Here is a 19,964-nt window from a genome sequence, read left to right on the forward strand (position 1 = left end):
TTTTAGAAATTGAGTTGAAATATATAAGTGGGCAGATTGATGGCAGATGAAATTTAATGCAGAGAAGTGTGAAGTGCTACACATAAGAAGGAAACATAGACGACATTCATTGTGTTGAAATAGCTAAGGATGAAACTGAAAGAGACCTAGGACATGTCCAACCAGTGCAGAGTAATAATCAACAAAGCTAATAGGATATTGAACTATCTAGCCAAAAGAGACTCTGGTGGATGAGGCTCTCTGGATGAATGAACAAAGATTAGACAAATGTCCTTCCTTGTCCGAAATTATGTTGCGACCTTAAAGGGAGATTGTTCCTTTTGTGATTTTCCCAGGAATGTGACTGAGTACTTGCTCAGTTCAGCTATACTTGAAGGATGAAGAAATACATATTCAAAACGTAAATAACCTGTCTTTTCTCCTTACAGATGCTGCCTGATCTGCTGTGCATTTCCAGCATTTTCTGTTTTAATTTCATATTTCCAGCAACTGCTGTTCCATTTTATGTTTGTTTCTTAGAAGAAAGACGAAGATTGTACTAAAGACAGCCAATCGGTCTATCTCCGCCATCACGTGGTCAGGGAGGAAAACCCCCAGCTGCCGTTCAGAAATCTTTGCATTGTGACGTCAGGGAACTGTTCGTGACACGAGTGCAATCTCGTGCGCATGCGTCCCATGGCAAAAACTTCAAGATGGTCGAACCTGTAACGTAAGAGGAGGCGACTATACGTCTCTTAAGAGATTTCCTGTCGCGGTATATAGGTATTCGAGCAGCAAAATATTCCCGGAGGTTAGGAATCCAACTTTAAAGCTGAGCCGTGATTGTAGCGATGCACTCAATTCGAATTAAGTATCTGCCAAAACGCTCCACTTGGAGTCTGTTGTTGGGAAGTTAAACCGTTGGATGTTGTAAATTGTGTGTGTTGGCCGGGGGGCGGGAGGGGAGAGAGTGGTGGTGAGTTCGGGAACACCCACCATGTTGACGAGCTTTCTTGATTGTAACAACACATTTGCTGGATTAATAGCATCAGAGCGTCGATAGTTGCAGCAGTTCTAGTTGTTGATTAGTATTGTAGGGGGTTGGTGGCTACATTGGCCTGCTCTGATTTCCCCCTGGCGCCGCAGTGGTAGGTGCCGGCGATTTAAACTGGGAGCGCGAACTGCTGCTGGGTGGAAGGCGCGCGTTACGGCCGTTATCGGCCCGTGATCGCGAGAATCTGCTTCAGATCTCCCCGGTCCCCGAGGAGGGGTGAGAGCGAGCCGGGTCCGCAGGAGCGCGCTTTCTGGGTCTCCCCACCCCGGGGCTGTTACATTGAGCCTCGGTCCCCGAGGAGGGGTGAGAGCGAGCCGGGTCTGCAGGAGCGCGCTCTCTGGGTCTCCCCACCCCGGGGCTGTTACATTGAGCCTCGGTCCCCGAGGAGGGGTGAGAGCGAGCCGGGTCCGCAGGAGCGCGCTCTCTGGGTCTCCCCACCCCGGGGCTGTTACATTGAGCCTCGGTCCCCAAGAGGGGTGAGAGCGAGCCGGGTCCGCAGGAGCGCGCTCTCTGGGTCTCCTCACCCCGGGGCTGTTACATTGAGCCTCGGTCCCCAGGAGGGGTGAGAGCGAGCCGGGTCCGCAGGAGCGCGCTCTCTGGGTCTCCTCACCCCGGGGCTGTTACATTGAGCCTCGGTCCCCAGGAGGGGTGAGAGCGAGCCGGGTCCGCAGGAGCGCGCTCTCTGGGTCTCCCCACCCCGGGGCTGTTACATTGAGCCTCGGTCCCCAGGCCTTTTAGAATCATAGAAAGGTTACAGCACGGAAGGAGGCCATTCGGCCCATCGAGTCCGCGCCCGCTCTGAGGGAGGGGAGGAGTGAGTTTAAAAAGAACACAAACATTACCGAATATGGTACACGGATAGCAGAAGGTCGTAGAATAGTTACAGCACAGACGGAGGCCATTCGGTCCATCGAGCCCGTGCCGGCTCATTGTAACAGCAGTCCAGTTAGTCCCATTCCCCCGCTCTTTTCCCCCAGCCCTGCAATTTTTTTTCCCCTTCAAATATTTATCCAATTCCTTTTTGAAAGCCACGATTGAATCTGCTTCCGCCACCTTTTCAGGCAGCACGTTCCAGATCATAACTGCTGCCTGTGTTTAAAAAAAAGTTTTTCCTCCCGTTGCCTTTGCTTCTTCTGCCAATCACCTTAAATCAATATCCTCTAGTTCTTGACCCTTCCACCAATGGGAACAGTTTCTCTTTATTTACTTTATCTAAACCAGTCATGATTTTGAACACTTCTATTAAATCTCCTCTCAACCTTCTCTGCTCTAAGGAGAACAACCGCAGCTTCTCCAGTCTATCCACATAACTGAAGTCCCTCATCCCTGGAACCATTCTAAGGCCTTCACATCCTAAAGTTTGGTGACCAGAATTGAACACTATACTCCAGTTTGGCCGAACCAGTGTTTTAAAAAAATTCAACATGACTTCCTTGCTTTTGTACTCTATACCTCTGTAAAGCCCAGGATCCGATATGCTTTTTTAACTGCTTTCCCAACCTGTCCTGCCACCTTCAAAGATTTGTGCACATATACTCACAGGTCTCTGTTCCTGCACCCCCTTTAGAATTGTACCATTTAGTTTATTTTGCCTCTCCTCATTCTTCCTGCCAAAGTGTATCTCTTTGCATTAATTTTCATCTGCCATGTGTTTGTTCATTCCACCAGCCTGTCCCTGCCCTCTTGAAGTCAATTGTACTGTAGACACCAACAATATGGTGTTGGCTTCCCAAGTTACACCGTGGGCGTTCACAATTAATTTCAGTTTATAATGATGGTGCTAGAATGATAAATATAGTCACAGGCACATTTCTGATATGCACATAACAGTACCTCCTCAGACACTGCCCCCTCCCCTTCAAATCTGCTGTCATCACCTCCCTTCTCAAAAAAAACACTCTTGACCTCTCTGTCTTTGCAAACTACCGCCCCATCTCCAACCTCCCTTTCCTCTCCAAAGTCCTTGAACATGTTGTCTCCTCCCAAATCTGTGCCCACCTTTCCCGCAACTCCGTGTTTGAATCCCTCCAATCAGGTTTCCGCCCCTGCCATAGTACTGAAATGGCGCTTATCAAAGTCACACATGACATCCTATGTGACTGTGATCTTGGTTAAACTATCCCTCCTCGTCCTTCTCGACCTGTCTGCAGCCTTTGACACGGTTAACCATACCATCCTCCTCCAATACCTACTCTCCGTCGCCAAGCTGGGTGGGACTACCTCCTCTGGTTCCATTCTCATCTATCCAATCATAGCCAGAGAATCATCTGCAATGGCTTCTCTTCCCACTCTTGCAATGTTACTTCTGGAGGCCCCCAAGGATCTATCCTTGGCCCTCTCCTGGTTCTCATCTACATGCTGCCCCTCGGCGACATCATCCGAGAACACGCTGTCAGGTTCCACATGTAAAGTGATGACACCCAACTCTACCTGACCACCACCTCCCTCGACCCCCTCCACTGTTTCTGATTTGTCACGCTGCTTGTCCGACATCCAGTATTGGATGAGCAGAAATTTCCTCCAACTAAATATTGGGAAGACCGAAGCCACTGTTTTCGGTCCCTGCCACAAACTCCGTTCCTTAGCCACCAATTTCATCCCTCTCCCGGCCACTGTCTGAGGCTGAACCAGACCGTTCGCAACCTTGGCGTCCTATTTGACCCTGAGATGAGCTTCCGACCACATATCCACTCCCATCACCAAGACCGCCCACTTCACCTCTAACATCGCCGTCTCCACCCTTGCCTCAGCTCATCTGCTGCTGAAACCCTCATCCATGCCTTTGTTACCACTACATTTGACTATTTCAATGCTCTCCTGGCCGGCCTCCCATCTTCAACCCTCCATAAACTTGAGCTCATCGGTAACTGCTGCCCATATCCTAACTCGCCCCAAGTCCCATTCACCCATCACCTTTGTGCTCACTGACCTACATTGCATTCCCAAACTGGGAATGCATCGATTTTAAAATTCTCGTCCTTGTTTTCAAATCCTTCCATGGCCTAGAACCTCCCTATCTCTGTAACCTCTTCCAGCCCTACAACCCTCCGAATTCTCTGCACTCCTCCAGTTCTTGCCTCTTGCACATCCCTGATTTTAATCGCTCCACCATTGGCAGCTGTGCCTTCAGCTGCCTAGGCCCCAAGCTCTGTAATTCCTCTCCGCCTCTCTACCCCTCTCTCCTCCTTTTAAGACTCCATAAAACCTACCTCTCTGACACCTGTGTAATATCTCCTTAGGTGGCTCGGTGACCAATTTTGTTTGAAAATCGTTCCTCTGGAGCGCCTTGGGACATTTTACTACATTAAAGGCGCTATGTAAATGCAAGTTGTCAGTTTTGCAAGTTACTGCAGCTGTCAGACCTTCCACCCTGAGAATCCTTTTGTGAGAGTGAATATTCAGTCAGGTACCAAAGGCGACACATTGGCTGGGGATACAGAAACTGCTTCAAGCCCCCAGAAATTTTGAGTTGTCGCTTTATTCGTCTTGATTTTAAAAAAGTGCCAATAAACAAAGTAATAAGATAAATATATATATGAAAGTTTATTTATAGACTGAGTAGGAACATAACTGCATAGACTAATTCATTAAGGTCAGTTAAAACTGAAGAGAGACCAAAGTGTAATGTTTTCTTCCATTCCCCCCCCTGCCTTTGCTGAAGGCATTGATTTGTACTAGGGAATGATTCCACTGGCACTGCAGTCTACTGATACTGTACACAAGTGGCTAATATGTGAGTGACAGTGGGTCATTTAATTATTCAGGGCATAACAGTGAGTTCAAGTCTGCTTTCACCTGCTACCCAGACACTTGCATTGCCGTGCATGATTGAGCTTGGCATCACTGAAGCCAGATGTGCTCCAAAAGAGATTGTCTTGCTCAGCTCAGACCAGAGATTAAACATGGTACCTTCCCAGTGTGCATGGTTCAGCAACTTTCTACAATTACCCATAGAGCAAGTTTTACATATATGGCTATGTCATTTGCAAATGCAGGGACATAGATATTATGTTAAATGAGGAGGGAGGACAATAAATGTTCATTGTCTTGTGTTTATTGCATAGAGTGACTTGCAGAAATCTTGATTGACTTTTTTCTAAACAAATGCTAATTTTCTTATCCATTGGGAGACACATTAGGCAACCCTATGATGCCACTGACAGGAACTGTCTCAGATTGGCTCTAGTTTTTTTTTAAAACAGACCTGTGATTTAGGACTGGTCTGAGAGCAGGTCTCAAGCTGCAGAATGTCAGAAAAACCATGCTACTGATGAGGGTCAATGAGATTATCTCAGATTGGTCTAAATTTCAGCCCCTACTGTTACTAATGGAGTTTTTTCAGAAATACCAAGGGGTGTGTACCAGCTGATGTCACAGTGTGTCCAAACAGGGAGGGATAACTGACTTACCTTGTCTCATCTCTTCTTTCCTCAGACTTGCCTTCCCCTTTAATAGAATTGGCTTGATTGCCCATTTTGTCTAATTGTTCTGCATTTTGAATTACAATTTTTACATTTCAGTGTTGTACAGTACAATATGCCCCTACTAAAAAAGAGAAATTTAATGAATATGCCAAAGTTATTTTAAATGTCCTTGACCTGGTAATTGAAATCTGACTTTGGATTTCCTTGCAGGGAGCTTGATACTTTTTGACAGACTCCAAACAAACCCACAGCTGATGTTGATGGTTAGTATGTTGGTACGGAACTTCATAGAATGAGCAGTGTTTGAATACTTTTGGGTCTTAGATAAAATTCCTCGGATGCCTATTTTTTTCAAATTAGTAATTGAACAGGTAATACTGTATACTTTAGGAAGTACTTTGCACAGGAAACAATACTCAAAGCAAGTTCAACATATAAATTCTATACTGGAATAGGCAATGGATGTGATTAAAGTATGACTAGAAAGAGCAAATTGAAGTCTGCAGTCTCCTGGGTACAACTGAATTTGAGAGTAGCTACATTGTAGCCAATGTGCCATTTGATAAGGAGTCTCTTTTTAAGAATGTACAGTTTTTACATTTACAATGAGCTTAAAAGGTAGGACTTTATTAGAGGTTCTTTGCCAGTAATGCCATTGAAATCGTGAAATCTATTAATCTGCTTTAAATTTACTTTTTTTGTACCTAGAAATGGATCTAACTACTTCCATGAAATCTCTGCTACTGGCTATCACCCAGTATAAAAATGTCAAATCTGAAAACAATGCTTTACAAGTCCAGAGGCAATTGGATGTAAGTACAGCAACTAGTGTATGAAAAAAAACATTCAAATATATTTAGTTATGACTATATATTAATGCTTACAAAAAGCAATTAATTCATTGGCTGTGGAGTGCATTCGGCACTATAAAATATAACTTCATTCATTTGTTCTTTTGTCTCCCTCTCCCATTCTCTTTTTCTCCTTCTCCCATTCTTTTTTTCTCCCTCCCATCCTCCCCTTCTTGCCGCTGTTTTTTTCTTTCTCTCTCAGCGTGGCACATTGTTCCTGTCCTTAGTTTTGGCTCCTGTAACATTTTTTATGTCAATATTTATAATGGAACCCTCCTATGTCAACATTTATAATGGGGAAACCCTTGTCTAAATGTGTCAATTTTATAATTGGGCAATTGTACTTGGAGGGAGCTTTAGGGCCCAGGATTATTTGAGAGGGATAGGGTATGAAACTCGGGTGGAAGTTTCGAATGTGGTTATGTTTGGGGGACTGGTAATATAATATAACATGGCTTCTGGTTCATTTTTGAAAAAAATCTGTGTCATTTTTTCTCAATAACTGAAATTTCCTATGTCCAAAATAAGGTTACATACAAAATAAAGCATTGAAAAAAAATGGATATTTCACAATAACATGATTTAATTTATCAATTTCAATTATTTTGAGTTTTTTAATACCTTCATTAAAGTTTCTGCTTGATAGCCTCAACCTCTCCCAAAAGTCTGAGCTTAGATTGCATATTTTTGCACTAAAGAGGTGACTGTATTAGATGAGGGCAGATCCTGCAGACTGATTATGTACAGTGTGAATAATTGTCCAGAATGCTGTAGTAACAATTATGTTAGCTAGATGATGGAATACCTTTATCTAAGTTTCAGCGGAAGGGTTTTATCGACTCCCACAACCCATATGATGAGGAGGGGCCACCCCACAGTGGGGTAAAATGACAGTCTACTGATTATCATACATTTTTTTTTTACTGATTGCAGAGATCTCTTCGTAAGTTACCAGCCAGTGCTATCAAGTATACAACCATACAAAATTGATGGGCAGGAAAAGACCAGCTGTCCCATCAAGCCTGCCCCACACCTCATGGTAGCTGGAGCACTTCCACTAAACACTCCTCCCCCCCTCCCCCCCTCCCCCCTCCTCCCCCCTCCCCCCTCCCCCCCCCTCCCCCCTCCCCCTCCCCCACCTCCCCCCTCCCCCACCTCCCTCCCTCCCCCCCCCCCTCCCCCTCTCCCTCCCCCCGTATATTCTTGGGAGAGGCAAAAATGGGATGCCCCACTCCTACAGAATGCTTTCAGGCCCATGTCTTCTCCCTCCCCTCACTGCTGACGGACACCAGGAATCCATTATTGAGTCAAACACTGTATTTGGTGGCCACCACCACTCCTCCAGTTCTGACACACCTCAAGCTCCCCCTCCACAATTCTGCAAAATCCCATGCACCCTTCCACAATGATGATAGATCAATGGATTGCCCCCACCCCCCTCGCCCCAATGCTGAAAAACCTCGGCAGCCTCCACACCAAGGTCTGCCAAAGTCTAGGGGTGTTAAGTGCAGTACTGGCTCTAGTGCAGCTGAACCCCACTCCACCTACCCAGTACTACTAAATACTGGGGCCTCAAAATTCCTGGGAGCTTGCTCCATTGCCGTAGGTGTGGCAGAGTGGAACCCTCGCCCAAGACCAGAGTCACTTATGTAGCCAGGACAGCTCACAGATGCCTGCAAGGACGCATCGGCAGCAGCGGCCCTGGCCTGATCCATCCGTTCTTCTAAGACAGAGTAGAGCCCACATAACTCTAAATGAGCCAAAGAGATTTTTTTTTTCTTTTAAGTCTTTGGCTCCCAGTGAAGCCATTCCAACTAGAGGTCATTGATCCATTGCAGAAAGGTTTGGGGCCTTCAAAAGACTTCAAGGGAACTAATGGTGGGTCTTGATTGATTTAAGTTCTGCTGAGGCCTTTCAAGGGAGGAACTGCCTGGGAACTCCTCAAGATGGCCCTTTGATATGCAGTCTTGAGTGCATGGCCCACAACTTGAATTTCAAGTTCTAGTCAGAAGAGGGCAGAATCTCAGTGTGCCTATAATCCAGACCACACTCTCAGTGTAAATGGGACTTGTGCCCTCTCCAGCTCCAGGAACTCTGGGGCCTAGTTATCTAACTGTAACTAGAACTTCTTGCATACTGTATTGCTTTGTATTCTCAGCTTTAAAACTGGTGAAGGATAAAAATTAAATACGTAGGTAAAGGAGTAATTTCTATAAAATTAAGGCCACTGATTTACAGCTGTCACAGGATAATGGAATCATGGGGGTTTTGATCCCCAAAGAATCAGCAAAAATTCCAGAGTACCATTTGATATCAAAGGAATTTGACTTATTTAGCCACTCTGTCAGTGGCCCTGATGTTATCTCCTACATGGTTTAAATATCCCTATTGTTATAAAACAGTATATCTTTCAACTCTGAGCAATGTAATAATGCTGGTGAAAATTCCAATGATCGCAGAAGTATATAATATTGGCTTTGTAAAGTCATTGGTGAAATATTTCCATTGAATTGGAGGAATACAATATATGCAATAATGCACCACAAACACATCAATATTCACTGCAGGGTTTCAACCTTCAGGATGGCTAAATCCTGTTCTTGTTCAATAGACAATTTAAAGTGCTGTAATTTGTTATCATATTCCTGATGAACAGCAAAATAATGGAGTTAAAGCAATGGAGAATAATAACTAAAACATCAATTGATTTCGAAGCTTTTGGTTAAGTAGATTGGAAGGGCCAATGACTATGTTCAGCACACTGTTCTTGACACTAAATGAAATCTTTTCTAGTCTAGAAATATATAGGAAACAAATTTTGAAATATTCTTTTCTTATTTTTCTAGGTAATTAGTGGAATGAAAGCAGTAATGGTGTTTGCAACAAATCAAAGTTTACCAAGTGAATGTCTGAACAGCCTTGTGGAACTTGTTGGTGATCCTAACATAAAAGTGTCACTGACTCTGAAAATTATTGGATTGCTCACACAATTAGGTATGATTTTATTTTGCTAGATTAAGTTGAATGCTCTGACTCAATTACAACCATCTACATTTTCTTTTTATGTTTTGTTTTATTTTCAGATATAATAGAATACAGCACCAATGCAGACTTTATACTGTAATATTAATATTGGCCTGGGGTTTAACATATTTATGTGTACAAGTATAATTACAGCCATGTACTTATACAGATCTGTAAAAGGTAAAGAGTGAGAAACCTTAATATTCTCAACCTTCTCCAAAAACATTAAAAAAAAATTAAATTTACCAATACCTAATCATGGAAACACTTGAGGCTCAAAAGTTAAAAATATAACTGCTTTATAAGTTAAATCACTTCTTTTGGGTTTCTGTATTACTGCATTGAAGGGGTGCACAATGCCAAATTTGATCTCTCCTGGGTCTCCTTTAGAGAATAATTTATGCCACTGGTTCATAAACTGAAGTGCATCTACTGATGGGATGCAAGATGTATCCAGGTGGGATGGGGTGATGTGATGAGTCACAATCAGAATTAAACTGATAGCATTAGTGGAATGTGAAGGAAAGGGAAGGAGCATAATTGCAGAGAAGTGAAACATCAACTGGGACTTTGAAAGTAGAAGTCTGAAGGGGATAAAACTCAAAAAGGGGATGGTAACTAGCAAGGGACACGAAAACCAGAACAGGAGTAATTAGTATAAAATAACTTTAGCGGAGCAGAAAGAGCTATATGAGATTTTTTTTGCCAGCGGCCTGGCCTGATAAAGTTTGAGAACCACTAGTTTATATTGTTTGCTGAATGAAGGTGAATATTGCTTCAGAAATAAATGTTGTTCCTTCTTGGTCATTAACAGTAATATCCATTATTTTAAAGGGAATGGTATGCAAGGGAGGGGAGAAGAGTTGTCATTTCTTCTCCCCGGAAAAGAAAGGGAGGGGAGAAAATTCAAGAGAACCCCATGGTTCCCTGTTTTTTATTTCCACAATTGTTATCTGGGATTGGGAAAGGATCATCCCTGTTTACTTTAATGGCAGTTGGATGAATCCAGGTCTGTCACATAAGAATATAAGAAATGGGAGCAGGAGTAGTCCTTATGGCCCCTCAAGCCTGCTCGGCCATTCAATAAGACTATGGCTGATCTTCTACCTCAGCTCCACTTTCTCACCCTATCCCCATATCCCTTGATTCCCCTAGTGTCCAAATATCCATCGATCTTAGTCTTGAATATACTCAACGACTGAGCATCCACAGCCTTCTGGGGTAGAAAATTCCAAAGATTCACAACCTGCTGAGTGAAGAAATTTTTCCTCATCTTGGTCCTGAACAGCTGACCCCTTATCCTGAGACTATGCCCCCTAGTTCTAGACTCTTCTGCCAGGGGAAACAGCCCCTCAGCATCTACCCTTGTCGAGCCCTCTCAGAATTTTATACCTTTCAATGCGATCATCTCATTCTTCTAAACTCCAGAGAATATAGACCCATTCTTGTCAATCTCTCCTCATAGGACAACCCTCTCATCCCAGGAATCAATCTAGTGAAACTTCGTTGCACCCCCTCTAAGGCAAATATATCCTTCCTTAGGTAAGGAGACTAAAACTCTATGCAGTACTCCAGGTGTAGTCTCACCAGAGCCCTATATAATTGCAGCAAGACCTCCTTACTCTTATATTCCAACCCCCCCTTGCAATAAAGGCTAACATACCATTTGCCTTCCTAATTGCTTGCTGTACCTGCATGTTAACTTTCTTTGATTCGTGTACAAGGACACCCAAATCCTTCTGACTACCAACATTACTTAGTCTCTCACCTTTTAAAAAATATTCTGCTTTTCTATTCTTCCTACCAAAGTGGATAATTTCACATTTCCCCACATTATGCTCCATCTGCCACTTTCTCGCCCACTCACTCAACTGTCAATATCCCTCTACAGCCTCTTTGCATCCTCCTCACAGCTTACTTTCCCACCTAGCTTTGTATCATCAGCAAACTTGGATACATTACACTGTGTCCCCTCATCTAAGTCATTGATATATATTGTAAACAGCTGAGGCCCAAGCACCGATCCTTGCGGCACCCCACTAGTTGCAACCTGCCAACCCGAAATTACCTGTTTATTCCTATTCTCTGTTTTCTGTTCATTAACCAATCCTCAATCCATGCTAATATATTGCCCCCAACCCATGAGCCCTAATCTTGTGTAACAACCTCTTGTGTGGCACCTTATCAAATGCCTTTTGAAAATCCAAATATATTACATCCACTGGTTCCCCTTATCTCCCTCAAGATAAATGATCTGAACAGGCCTCCCTTGAAGCTGCTTTTTGGCAGAAGACTGAAAGAGGAGACTGTGACAAAAAGTGAGTATTATTGTCTAATTTTGGCTGTGGCTATCACTTTAAATCCATTCACAATACATAAGGAATTTAAAAGCTAGCCATAGTTAAAATCCATATCCCAGCTACACTCAAATAAATACAAACTGACGTTTGTTCAGTTATGTGGATGGCAGCTGGTTATTTTTGAATGTTGTAGGCAGTTATCCAATACAGCAGGCTGGGGAGTATTTAAGGCACTATTTGACTAGAGAGAGACAGAGACATGGTTTGGAACTTTCAAGAGATTTAGTTCAGACTAGCTCCCACAGTGCTAAGAATTACTAGAAACTAAATATTCTACAAAAGAATAGCTGATTGATTGATTGCTACCTTTCATTGTTTTTCCTTTGAAGAGCTAGATAATGGAATTTCTGCTGCAAATATTTATGTATCTTGTTGCTATTATGTATTTGCTTGTTCCTGGTTTGTTTAATAAATTTAAACCGAAAACAAGGCTTGATGTTGTGATACTCTACTGCTTATCAAGAATGGAAGAATCCTGAGGAGGTATAAGATAACTTATAGCAGTTAATGCAATTAAAAGGTTGTGGTATGTTTTATCCTGAGTAGGTTACTAAGAGCTACTTGGATATCAGGACTAATGGAGATATTTTTGAGGTTGTAGGGAGTTGGGACTCACCTATGTAAATAATCTAAATTGCAAATGTTGCAAAATCTAGAGCAAGTGGAGTAGAAAGATCCAAAAAGATGAGAGATTCTCTTCCCTGTGTTTCTGGGGTGAGGGAGTGCATTCTTAAATTAAAAATTATCCTTCCCTGACTTTTTTGAATATTCCTTTAAATTTCTGAATACAAAGCTGATTTTGTGACTTTCAGTTTAACACAAGCCACAGTCTGCAAATACCAGATGAGACTTTTTGTTCCAAGTTCATGAAATCTAATATGAACTAAGTTGTTCATTGTGCTTTATAGATAAATAATACTTTGTTTTACAGTCATATAAAATTCATTACCTATAGTTTTTAAAAAAAATAACACTTTAAAAATATTTTGTTAAGCTATTTATTTTCTACCTTTTCTCTAGATTTTCACAACCTAGTAGGGTAGGCAGGCAGCCCGTTCCCAAACCTCCTTGGCTCTACAACCAGTCATTGACGGGTGTGTGTGAGGACGAGCCATGGTGATTCCCTTCATGTGTGGAAGTATCTGATCTCACCTTGGTGTCTCCCTATGACGAAAATTGAGATCAGGGCCTCCTTGTGAGGGAGATCACTGTTATAAAGTGTGTTGATAGTTTAGTGTGGTGCATTGCCATTCTATTGCACCTATAATTGCAGATGTGGACATTTCTGACATGGAACTATTTCCCATTATTAGACCTTAGATCAGTATCTTTTTTTTCAATATTTTCTTTTATGTTTCTATTCCAGCATCAGACAGTGAGAGCAGAGAGGCTTTACACACTTACAACCTTATCAGTGCACTTGCAGCAGTGGTTCAACATAACAGTGCAACTCCCAATGAGCAGGTTGTACTGCAGGTATGAATCCGATATAATTGACAATCTACCTTTTGTAGTTTTGGGGTGGGGTGCAGAGAGGATTATTTTTAAAACTACTTTCTATATCAGACCAAAATCTTCCCGTCAACTGCCCTTCTATGGAATTTAAAGGTTCAACAGCTCATCAAACCAGCATAAGTATTATTGTATCCTTCTTTCCTTCTATTAAAGTAGTGTAAAGCAGGATAGAGGTTTTTGGATTTTCTAATCTTTTAAATATCAACCTGCTTAACAAAGGTGTTACTTTGCCAGTTGTGAAGTTTATTTATTAGCTTACATTACATAAAATTACATAGAATGTACAGCACAGGAACAGGCCATTCAGCCCAACAGGTCCACGCCAGTGTTTATGCTCCCCCAAGCCGCCCCTCACCCTTCTTCTAACCCTATCAACATATTTGTTTAAGGTGATTAGCAAAAGAACCAAAGGCGACATGAGGAACAACTTTTTTACGCAGCAAGTGGTTATGATCTGAAATGTGCTGCTTGAAAGGGTGGTAGAAGCAGATTCAATCGTGGCTTTCAAAAAGAAATTGGATAAATACATAAAGGGAAAAAATTTGCAGGGCTACAGGGGAGTAGGACTAACTGGATTGCTCTTATAAAGAGCCGAGATGGGCTTGATGGGCTGAATGACCTCCTTTTGTGTTGTAACCATTCTGTGTTTCTATGATATCCTTCTATTCCTTTCTCCCTCGTGTTTATCTACCTTCCCCTTAAACACATCTATGCTAATTGCCTCAACTAGTCCTTGTGGTAGCGAGTTCCACATTCTAACCACTCTTCTAAAGTTTCTCCTGAATTCCCTATTGGATTTATTAGTGACTATTTTATATTTATGGCCTCTAATTCTGGTCTCCCCCACAAGTGGAAACATCTTCTCTACCTCCACCCTATCAAACCCTTTCATAATCAAGTAACCCCCTACTCTTCTCTTTTTCTAGAGAAAAGAGCCTCAGCCAGCTCAATCTTTCCTGATGGGTAAAACCTTTCAGTTCTGGTATCATCCTAGTAAATCCTTTTTGCACCTTCTTCAGTGCCTCGATATCCTTTTTTATAATATGGAGACCAGAACTATGCACAGTACTCCAAATGTGGTCTAACCAAAGTTCTATATAAAAGTTTAACATAACTTCCCTGCTTTTCAATTCTATCCCTCTAGAAATGAACCCCAGTGCTTGGTTTGCCTTTTTATAGCCTTATTAACCTGTGATGCTACTTTTAGTGATTTGTATATCTGTACCCCCAGATCCCTCTGTTCCTCTACCCTGTTTAAACTCTTATTCTCCAAGGAGCATGTGGCCCCCTTATTCTACCAAAATGTACCACTTCACACTCTCACATTTATTTATATTGAAATTCATTTGCCATTAACACGCCCATTCTGCAAGTTTATTAATGTCTTCCTGTATTTTTTCACAGTCCTCCTCAGTATCAACTGTACCCCCCAATTTGGTGTCATCTGCAAATTTTGAAATTGTATTTCTGTTTCACAAGTCCAAATCGTTCATGTAAATGGTGAACAACAGTGGTCCCAGCACCGATCCTTATGGAACTTTAACCCCATCTCTTTCTGTTTTGTAGCCAACTTGCTATCCATTCTGCTACTTGTCCCCTGACTCCACATGCTCTGACCTTGGTCATCAGTCTACTATGTGGTATCTTATCAAAGGCCTTTGGAAAATCCAAACATATATCCACTGCATTAGCCTTGTCTACTCTTTCTGTTACTTCTTCAAAGAATTCAATAAGGTTGGTCAGGCATGACCTTCCCTTTTGAAATCCATGCTGACTATTCTTTATTAGATTTTCTGTTTTTTAGATGTTTTTCTGTTACATCTTTGACGATTCCACTATCTTTCCTGCCACCTACATTAAGCTAACTGGTCTATAGTTCCCTGGACTTGGTCTATCTCCATTTTTAAATATAGGAATCACGTTAGCTGTCCGCCAGTCCTCTGGCAGTATTCCCTTTTCTAATGAATTTTTATATATATGTAATAGTGCCTCTGCTATCTCGTCCCTAACTACTTTTAATATGCACAGATGCAATCCATCCAGACCAGGGGTTTTATCCTCTCTAAGTGTGATTAGTTTACCAATTATCTCCCCCTCTTTCTCCCCGCCCCCCGCCCCCCGCTTCCCCCGCTTTCTATCTTAAATGTCTTTATCTCTTCTTCTAATGTTATACCCTCCATGTTAGTCTCCCTGATAAATACTAAGGCAAAGTAATTATTTAATATTTCTGCTATTTCGCTGTCATTACCTGTGAGTTTATCGCATGTATCCCTTATAGGCCCTATCCATATTATGATCTTTCTTTTGTTATTTGTGTCTGTAGAATACTTTACTATTTCTTTTTATATTCCTTGATAATTTAATTTTGTACCTTCTCTTTGCCTTCCTAATTTGTTTTTGACTTCTTTCCTAGCCTTTTCATATTCCCTTTTATCATCCTCTTTGTTGCCTATGTACATAGTGTATGCATTTTTCTTCAGTTTCAATTTGCCCTTTTTTCTTTACTTATCCATGGTGTATCATTACTGGCTAGTTTGTTCTTGCTTTTTATTGGGATACATTCCTCCTGGACACTCTGGATCACCGTTTTATATGTTTCCCACTGCTGTTCTAATTCTTTGTTTGTCAGTAAATTTTTCCAGTTTATCTTCTCTAGTTCCATTCTCAGCCCCTTAAAATCAGCTTTTTTCCAATTTATTATTTTTGTCTTTCTTATGTCCTTCTTAGTCTTTATCTTAAACCTTATTATGTTATGATCGCTATTGCCTAGATGCTCCCCTATGCTTACTTCCCTTATCTGTTTTGGTTCTTTTCCCATTACTAGATCCAGCAGTGCTTCCTCTCGTTGGGCTTTTTACATTCTGGGTAAGAAAGGAGTCCTGCACACATTGTAAAAACTCCATTCCCTGTACCCCTTTACTTACCTCTTGCCAGTTTATTTGGGGGTAGTTAAAATCTCCCATGATTATTATTCTAATTCCTTTACTCATTTCACATATTTGCTTTCATATTTCTTCCTCCACCTCCTTTCCACTATTGGGTGGTCTATAGTGTACCCCTATTAGTGTGATCGATCCCTCATCTTTTATTTCAATCCCTATGGATTTTGTTTCTATCCTTCTGTTAGTTGTGTCCCTTTTTCTAATGCCATTACATTATCTCTAATTAGTGCAGCTCCTCCACCCTCCCTTCTTCCTTCCCTATCCTTTCTGATTGTTATACCCTGCAATATTAAGTTGCCAGTCTTGTTCTTTATGTAGCCATGTTTCAGTTATTCCTACTATATCTAGTTCCTCGCTACTGATTATTGCCTCCAGATCTCCCGTTTTATTTTGGACGCTGTGTACATTGCTGTACAGGCAGTTTAATTTGTCTTTAATAGTTTTTCCTTTTACTTCATTTTTACTATTCCTTTTATACTTCTGTTCTAAAGCTGTATTTGTTCCTCGACCGTTCATGATATCTTTATTCCTTACCCTGGCCTGACTGCTAGACTCATCTCCCGTTTCTTTTATCTTTTAGGCTTTTGTTATTGCTACCAGATCCCTCCCCCTGTCAAAGAACCTTTCTTAAAACAAGTGTCAAATAAATATAATGAAACCTTTTCTAACCCATAGTTCTATGGCCAGATTTTTCTTGCCCTTGAAAGTAATTATATAAAAATTTTAGCACCAGAGATTTATGTTTAATTACTTTTAAGGTCACTGTTGATTTCAGAATTTTGAATTTTAATAAATTACTTCTATTTCTTTTTCAACAGAGCATGCAGCTTCTACAGAAAACAACTTACAATGCCAGAGTTTTTCATTGCAGTGGAAATATTGATGAACTGATTGCATTTCTGGTGAAACATATGTAAGTTTGTAATAACTTTATTGCTGTTAACAACCTGAATTGAACAAGTCTAGTGTATTATGCAGCTTTGATATTGCCATACAATTAAAATTCGGTAAACTCTTGTTGGCCATCTTGAACGTCTCAATTACTGACGGGCCATTTCCAATTACTTCCATATTTCTGGCCCCTTGAAACCCACCACCTGGTTTCTCATCCCCCAGCTGCCCCACCCCTCAACAACCAAATTGCTGTCTATCCAACTTCCCCTTCTTGGCCAGTACAATCAACCTCTCCCTTTTGCATTATTGTTTTCAACCTTTTCAAAACTACTATAATCACTGTTAAATCCTCCCCCAATCCTATACCTCCAACTGAATGTTATAATCACTCAATTGCATGCTCACCTCCCTCACGCACGCTGTTTAAGTCCCTCGAACTGATTTTCAATCTACCTAAAGCACTAAGTCTACACTCGTCAGAGTTGCTGAAAACACCTTGTGTGACTATGATTCTCACTTGTTGTTCTATCTCGTCCTCCTTAACCTTTCACACCATTGAGCACTCTGTTCTCGACTATCTTTGTCTTTTTAAGATTGGGACATTACCTCATGCATGGTCAGGTCATTCTCTGGTCATCCTGTATCTTCCATTTCATATTCCAAATGTTAATTTTCTACCATGACACATTATTCCACATTTTAGTTATAGCAAAATAAGCATCCATTTTCAGTATTTTCAATAAGTCATAGTGTTGTCATGATATGGTTGTATACTATCAACTACTTAATTGCACCAAATGTAAGCAAGTCAGGGATCTTATGAGGTAACTCTGATTGAATTTATCATCAACATTTTAAGCCAGTTCTGTTTCTCTAAGGGAATTAGAGTTCTGCTATACAATATATACACTTATGCAGACCAGATGTTGCATAGCCAAATGACTACCAGCTCTAATTTGTTCCTTACATTGCGGTGATATAACCAGTCCTTTTATTTGCAGGTTTAATTTTTAGCACCTTATTGCAGATAGCAAGATGCCACTTTAATGTAAACTATCTTCAGTGGATTAATTCCAGATGAGCTAATTAATTTGAATTCTGTTCCAATATAGTCAAGCCCCAGAAGATGAGCTAACTATGCCATGTCTAGGGTTGATGGCAAACCTGTGTCGTCACAACCTTTCTGTTCAAGCCTATATAAAATCTTTGGTAAGAACTTTATTTACTCATTAATGTAATTTTTTTTCTGTTTGGAAAGCATCTAAACTGAAATGATGACTGCAGTAAATCTGATTGTAGAGTCTATTCCTATTAATTCAAAATTCTGTTCTCAAAAAAAATTCAAATTGTCCAGTACTTTGAATTGAACAATTTTAATGAAACAGTACAGGAACACTTAAAATACCATTGAACACCAAGCCAACTAATGAAATGCATATAATCAAAACTTGAGCACAATACAAGCTGTTTTCAATGCAAAGTTCAATCATTTCATAATTGTGGTTTACTTGTTGCACATTTGTCCACAAAATGGTCCATTTTATTTAGCACAGAGAATGGTTCAATTAGAACATCTGGCTTAATTGTCAGCCACTTCCTCAATAATTGCACAGAATTGGATGCCATTGCTGTGGGGGGAGGAAGGGAGAGACTGATTCCTTTACCTCATCTGCTTGCTGGACCCACCTGCTTGACCTTTACCTCATCCTCACACCCTATAGTAGCAGAATTCTCATGAACTGCATCAGTAGCTTTTGTATCGGTCAGGATCAAACAGCAGGACTTCATTATCAACACTGACTGGATTCAAAATAGATGGCAGTTGCAAAAGCAAACGTGTGCGCTCAGAGGTTTGCCGCTTCGGCATTGGCCGTCGGTGCTTTTGTGGAACATAGGAACAGGAGTAGACAATTCAGTCCCTCGAGCTTGTTCTGTCCACCATTTAATTAGATCATGGCTTATCTGTATCTCGACCCCATTTACCTGCCTTTGTTCCATATCCCTTGATACCCATACCTAACAAAAATCTATCGATCTCAGTCTTAAGTTTCAATTGACCCAGCATCCACAGCCTTTTGGAGGAGAGAGTTCCTGATTTTACTCCTGTATGGCCTGGCTCTAATTTTAAGATTATGCCCCTTTGTTCTGGATTTCCCTACCAGAGGAAGTAGTTTTTGTGTATCTAAGTTATCAAAACAAAAGCAGTTGGCTGTGGATTCTGCTTTCAGCTCCTCCCATAATGAATGGGTTATGTGTATTGCCTGTAGAGTGTCCAACATAAACAGCATGCCAACTTTATGCACGGTAATCATTGTTTGCAGCAAACACTTGTGTTGTTTCATCACACAAATCGCACCAGAACCCATTGGCTGGATCACAGATGTCCTATTTGGCAGTAGAAACTTTAGCCGCACCACATTTCGACACAGGCACTTCATGTGATACCCATAGTCATTGATTCCTCAAAGACCACCATTCATTCATGCCATTTTGTTATTTCTGTAGGTTACAGGCAGAATAACACTACCATAAAATCATTGGTGGGGGGGGGTTGGAATTCCTGATCACCAACAGCTTTTTTTTCCCCCACTGCCCCCCTCTCCCAAATTATGTTAGGGTAAACCATGATGGTAATTCACTGTTTGGCTTTTTTCCCCACCTGTGTAGTTTTCATTGTTAGCTCGCAAGGTTGGACCTTGTAAAAATAAAAGACCAGTTTCATCAGCATTAAGGATGTTTTCAGGCATGTAATGAGATAAATTCTAGAATGTTATCATGCATCCAGCTGTTGATAGTTTCTAGAAGAAGATTGCTTGCACTGATGAGTGTTTTTTTGAAGTGGCTGATCCACAATGTAGAAACTGTGTTGGTTCCAAATTCTTCATTGAATTTATTCATCTTTTCTGGCAAGACAAGGTAGT

The 19,964-nt window shown here is 41.2% G+C and overlaps 1 protein-coding gene across 2 annotated transcripts in view; it reads left to right on the forward strand.

Moving 5' to 3' along the window:
- Positions 1-663: 663 nt before the first annotated feature.
- cip2a (cellular inhibitor of PP2A) overlaps positions 664-19,964 on the forward strand; it is a 59,784-nt gene continuing 40,483 nt past the window's right edge. The window contains exons 1-7 of one of the 2 annotated variants that reach the window (XM_067993054.1): positions 664-709; positions 5,668-5,720; positions 6,166-6,269; positions 9,155-9,302; positions 13,059-13,168; positions 16,968-17,062; positions 18,156-18,252. In XM_067993054.1, the coding sequence (XP_067849155.1) occupies positions 6,168-6,269; positions 9,155-9,302; positions 13,059-13,168; positions 16,968-17,062; positions 18,156-18,252 (552 nt within the window). In that variant the 5' untranslated portion in view covers positions 664-709; positions 5,668-5,720; positions 6,166-6,167. Of the gene's footprint in view, positions 791-5,667; positions 5,721-6,165; positions 6,270-9,154; positions 9,303-13,058; positions 13,169-16,967; positions 17,063-18,155; positions 18,253-19,964 lie in introns of both variants that reach the window. The other variant, XM_067993053.1, reaches the window with a different exon arrangement.

Source organism: Heptranchias perlo, chromosome 11 (genome assembly GCF_035084215.1).
Source record: "Heptranchias perlo isolate sHepPer1 chromosome 11, sHepPer1.hap1, whole genome shotgun sequence".
Lineage (NCBI taxonomy): Eukaryota > Metazoa > Chordata > Chondrichthyes > Hexanchiformes > Hexanchidae > Heptranchias > Heptranchias perlo.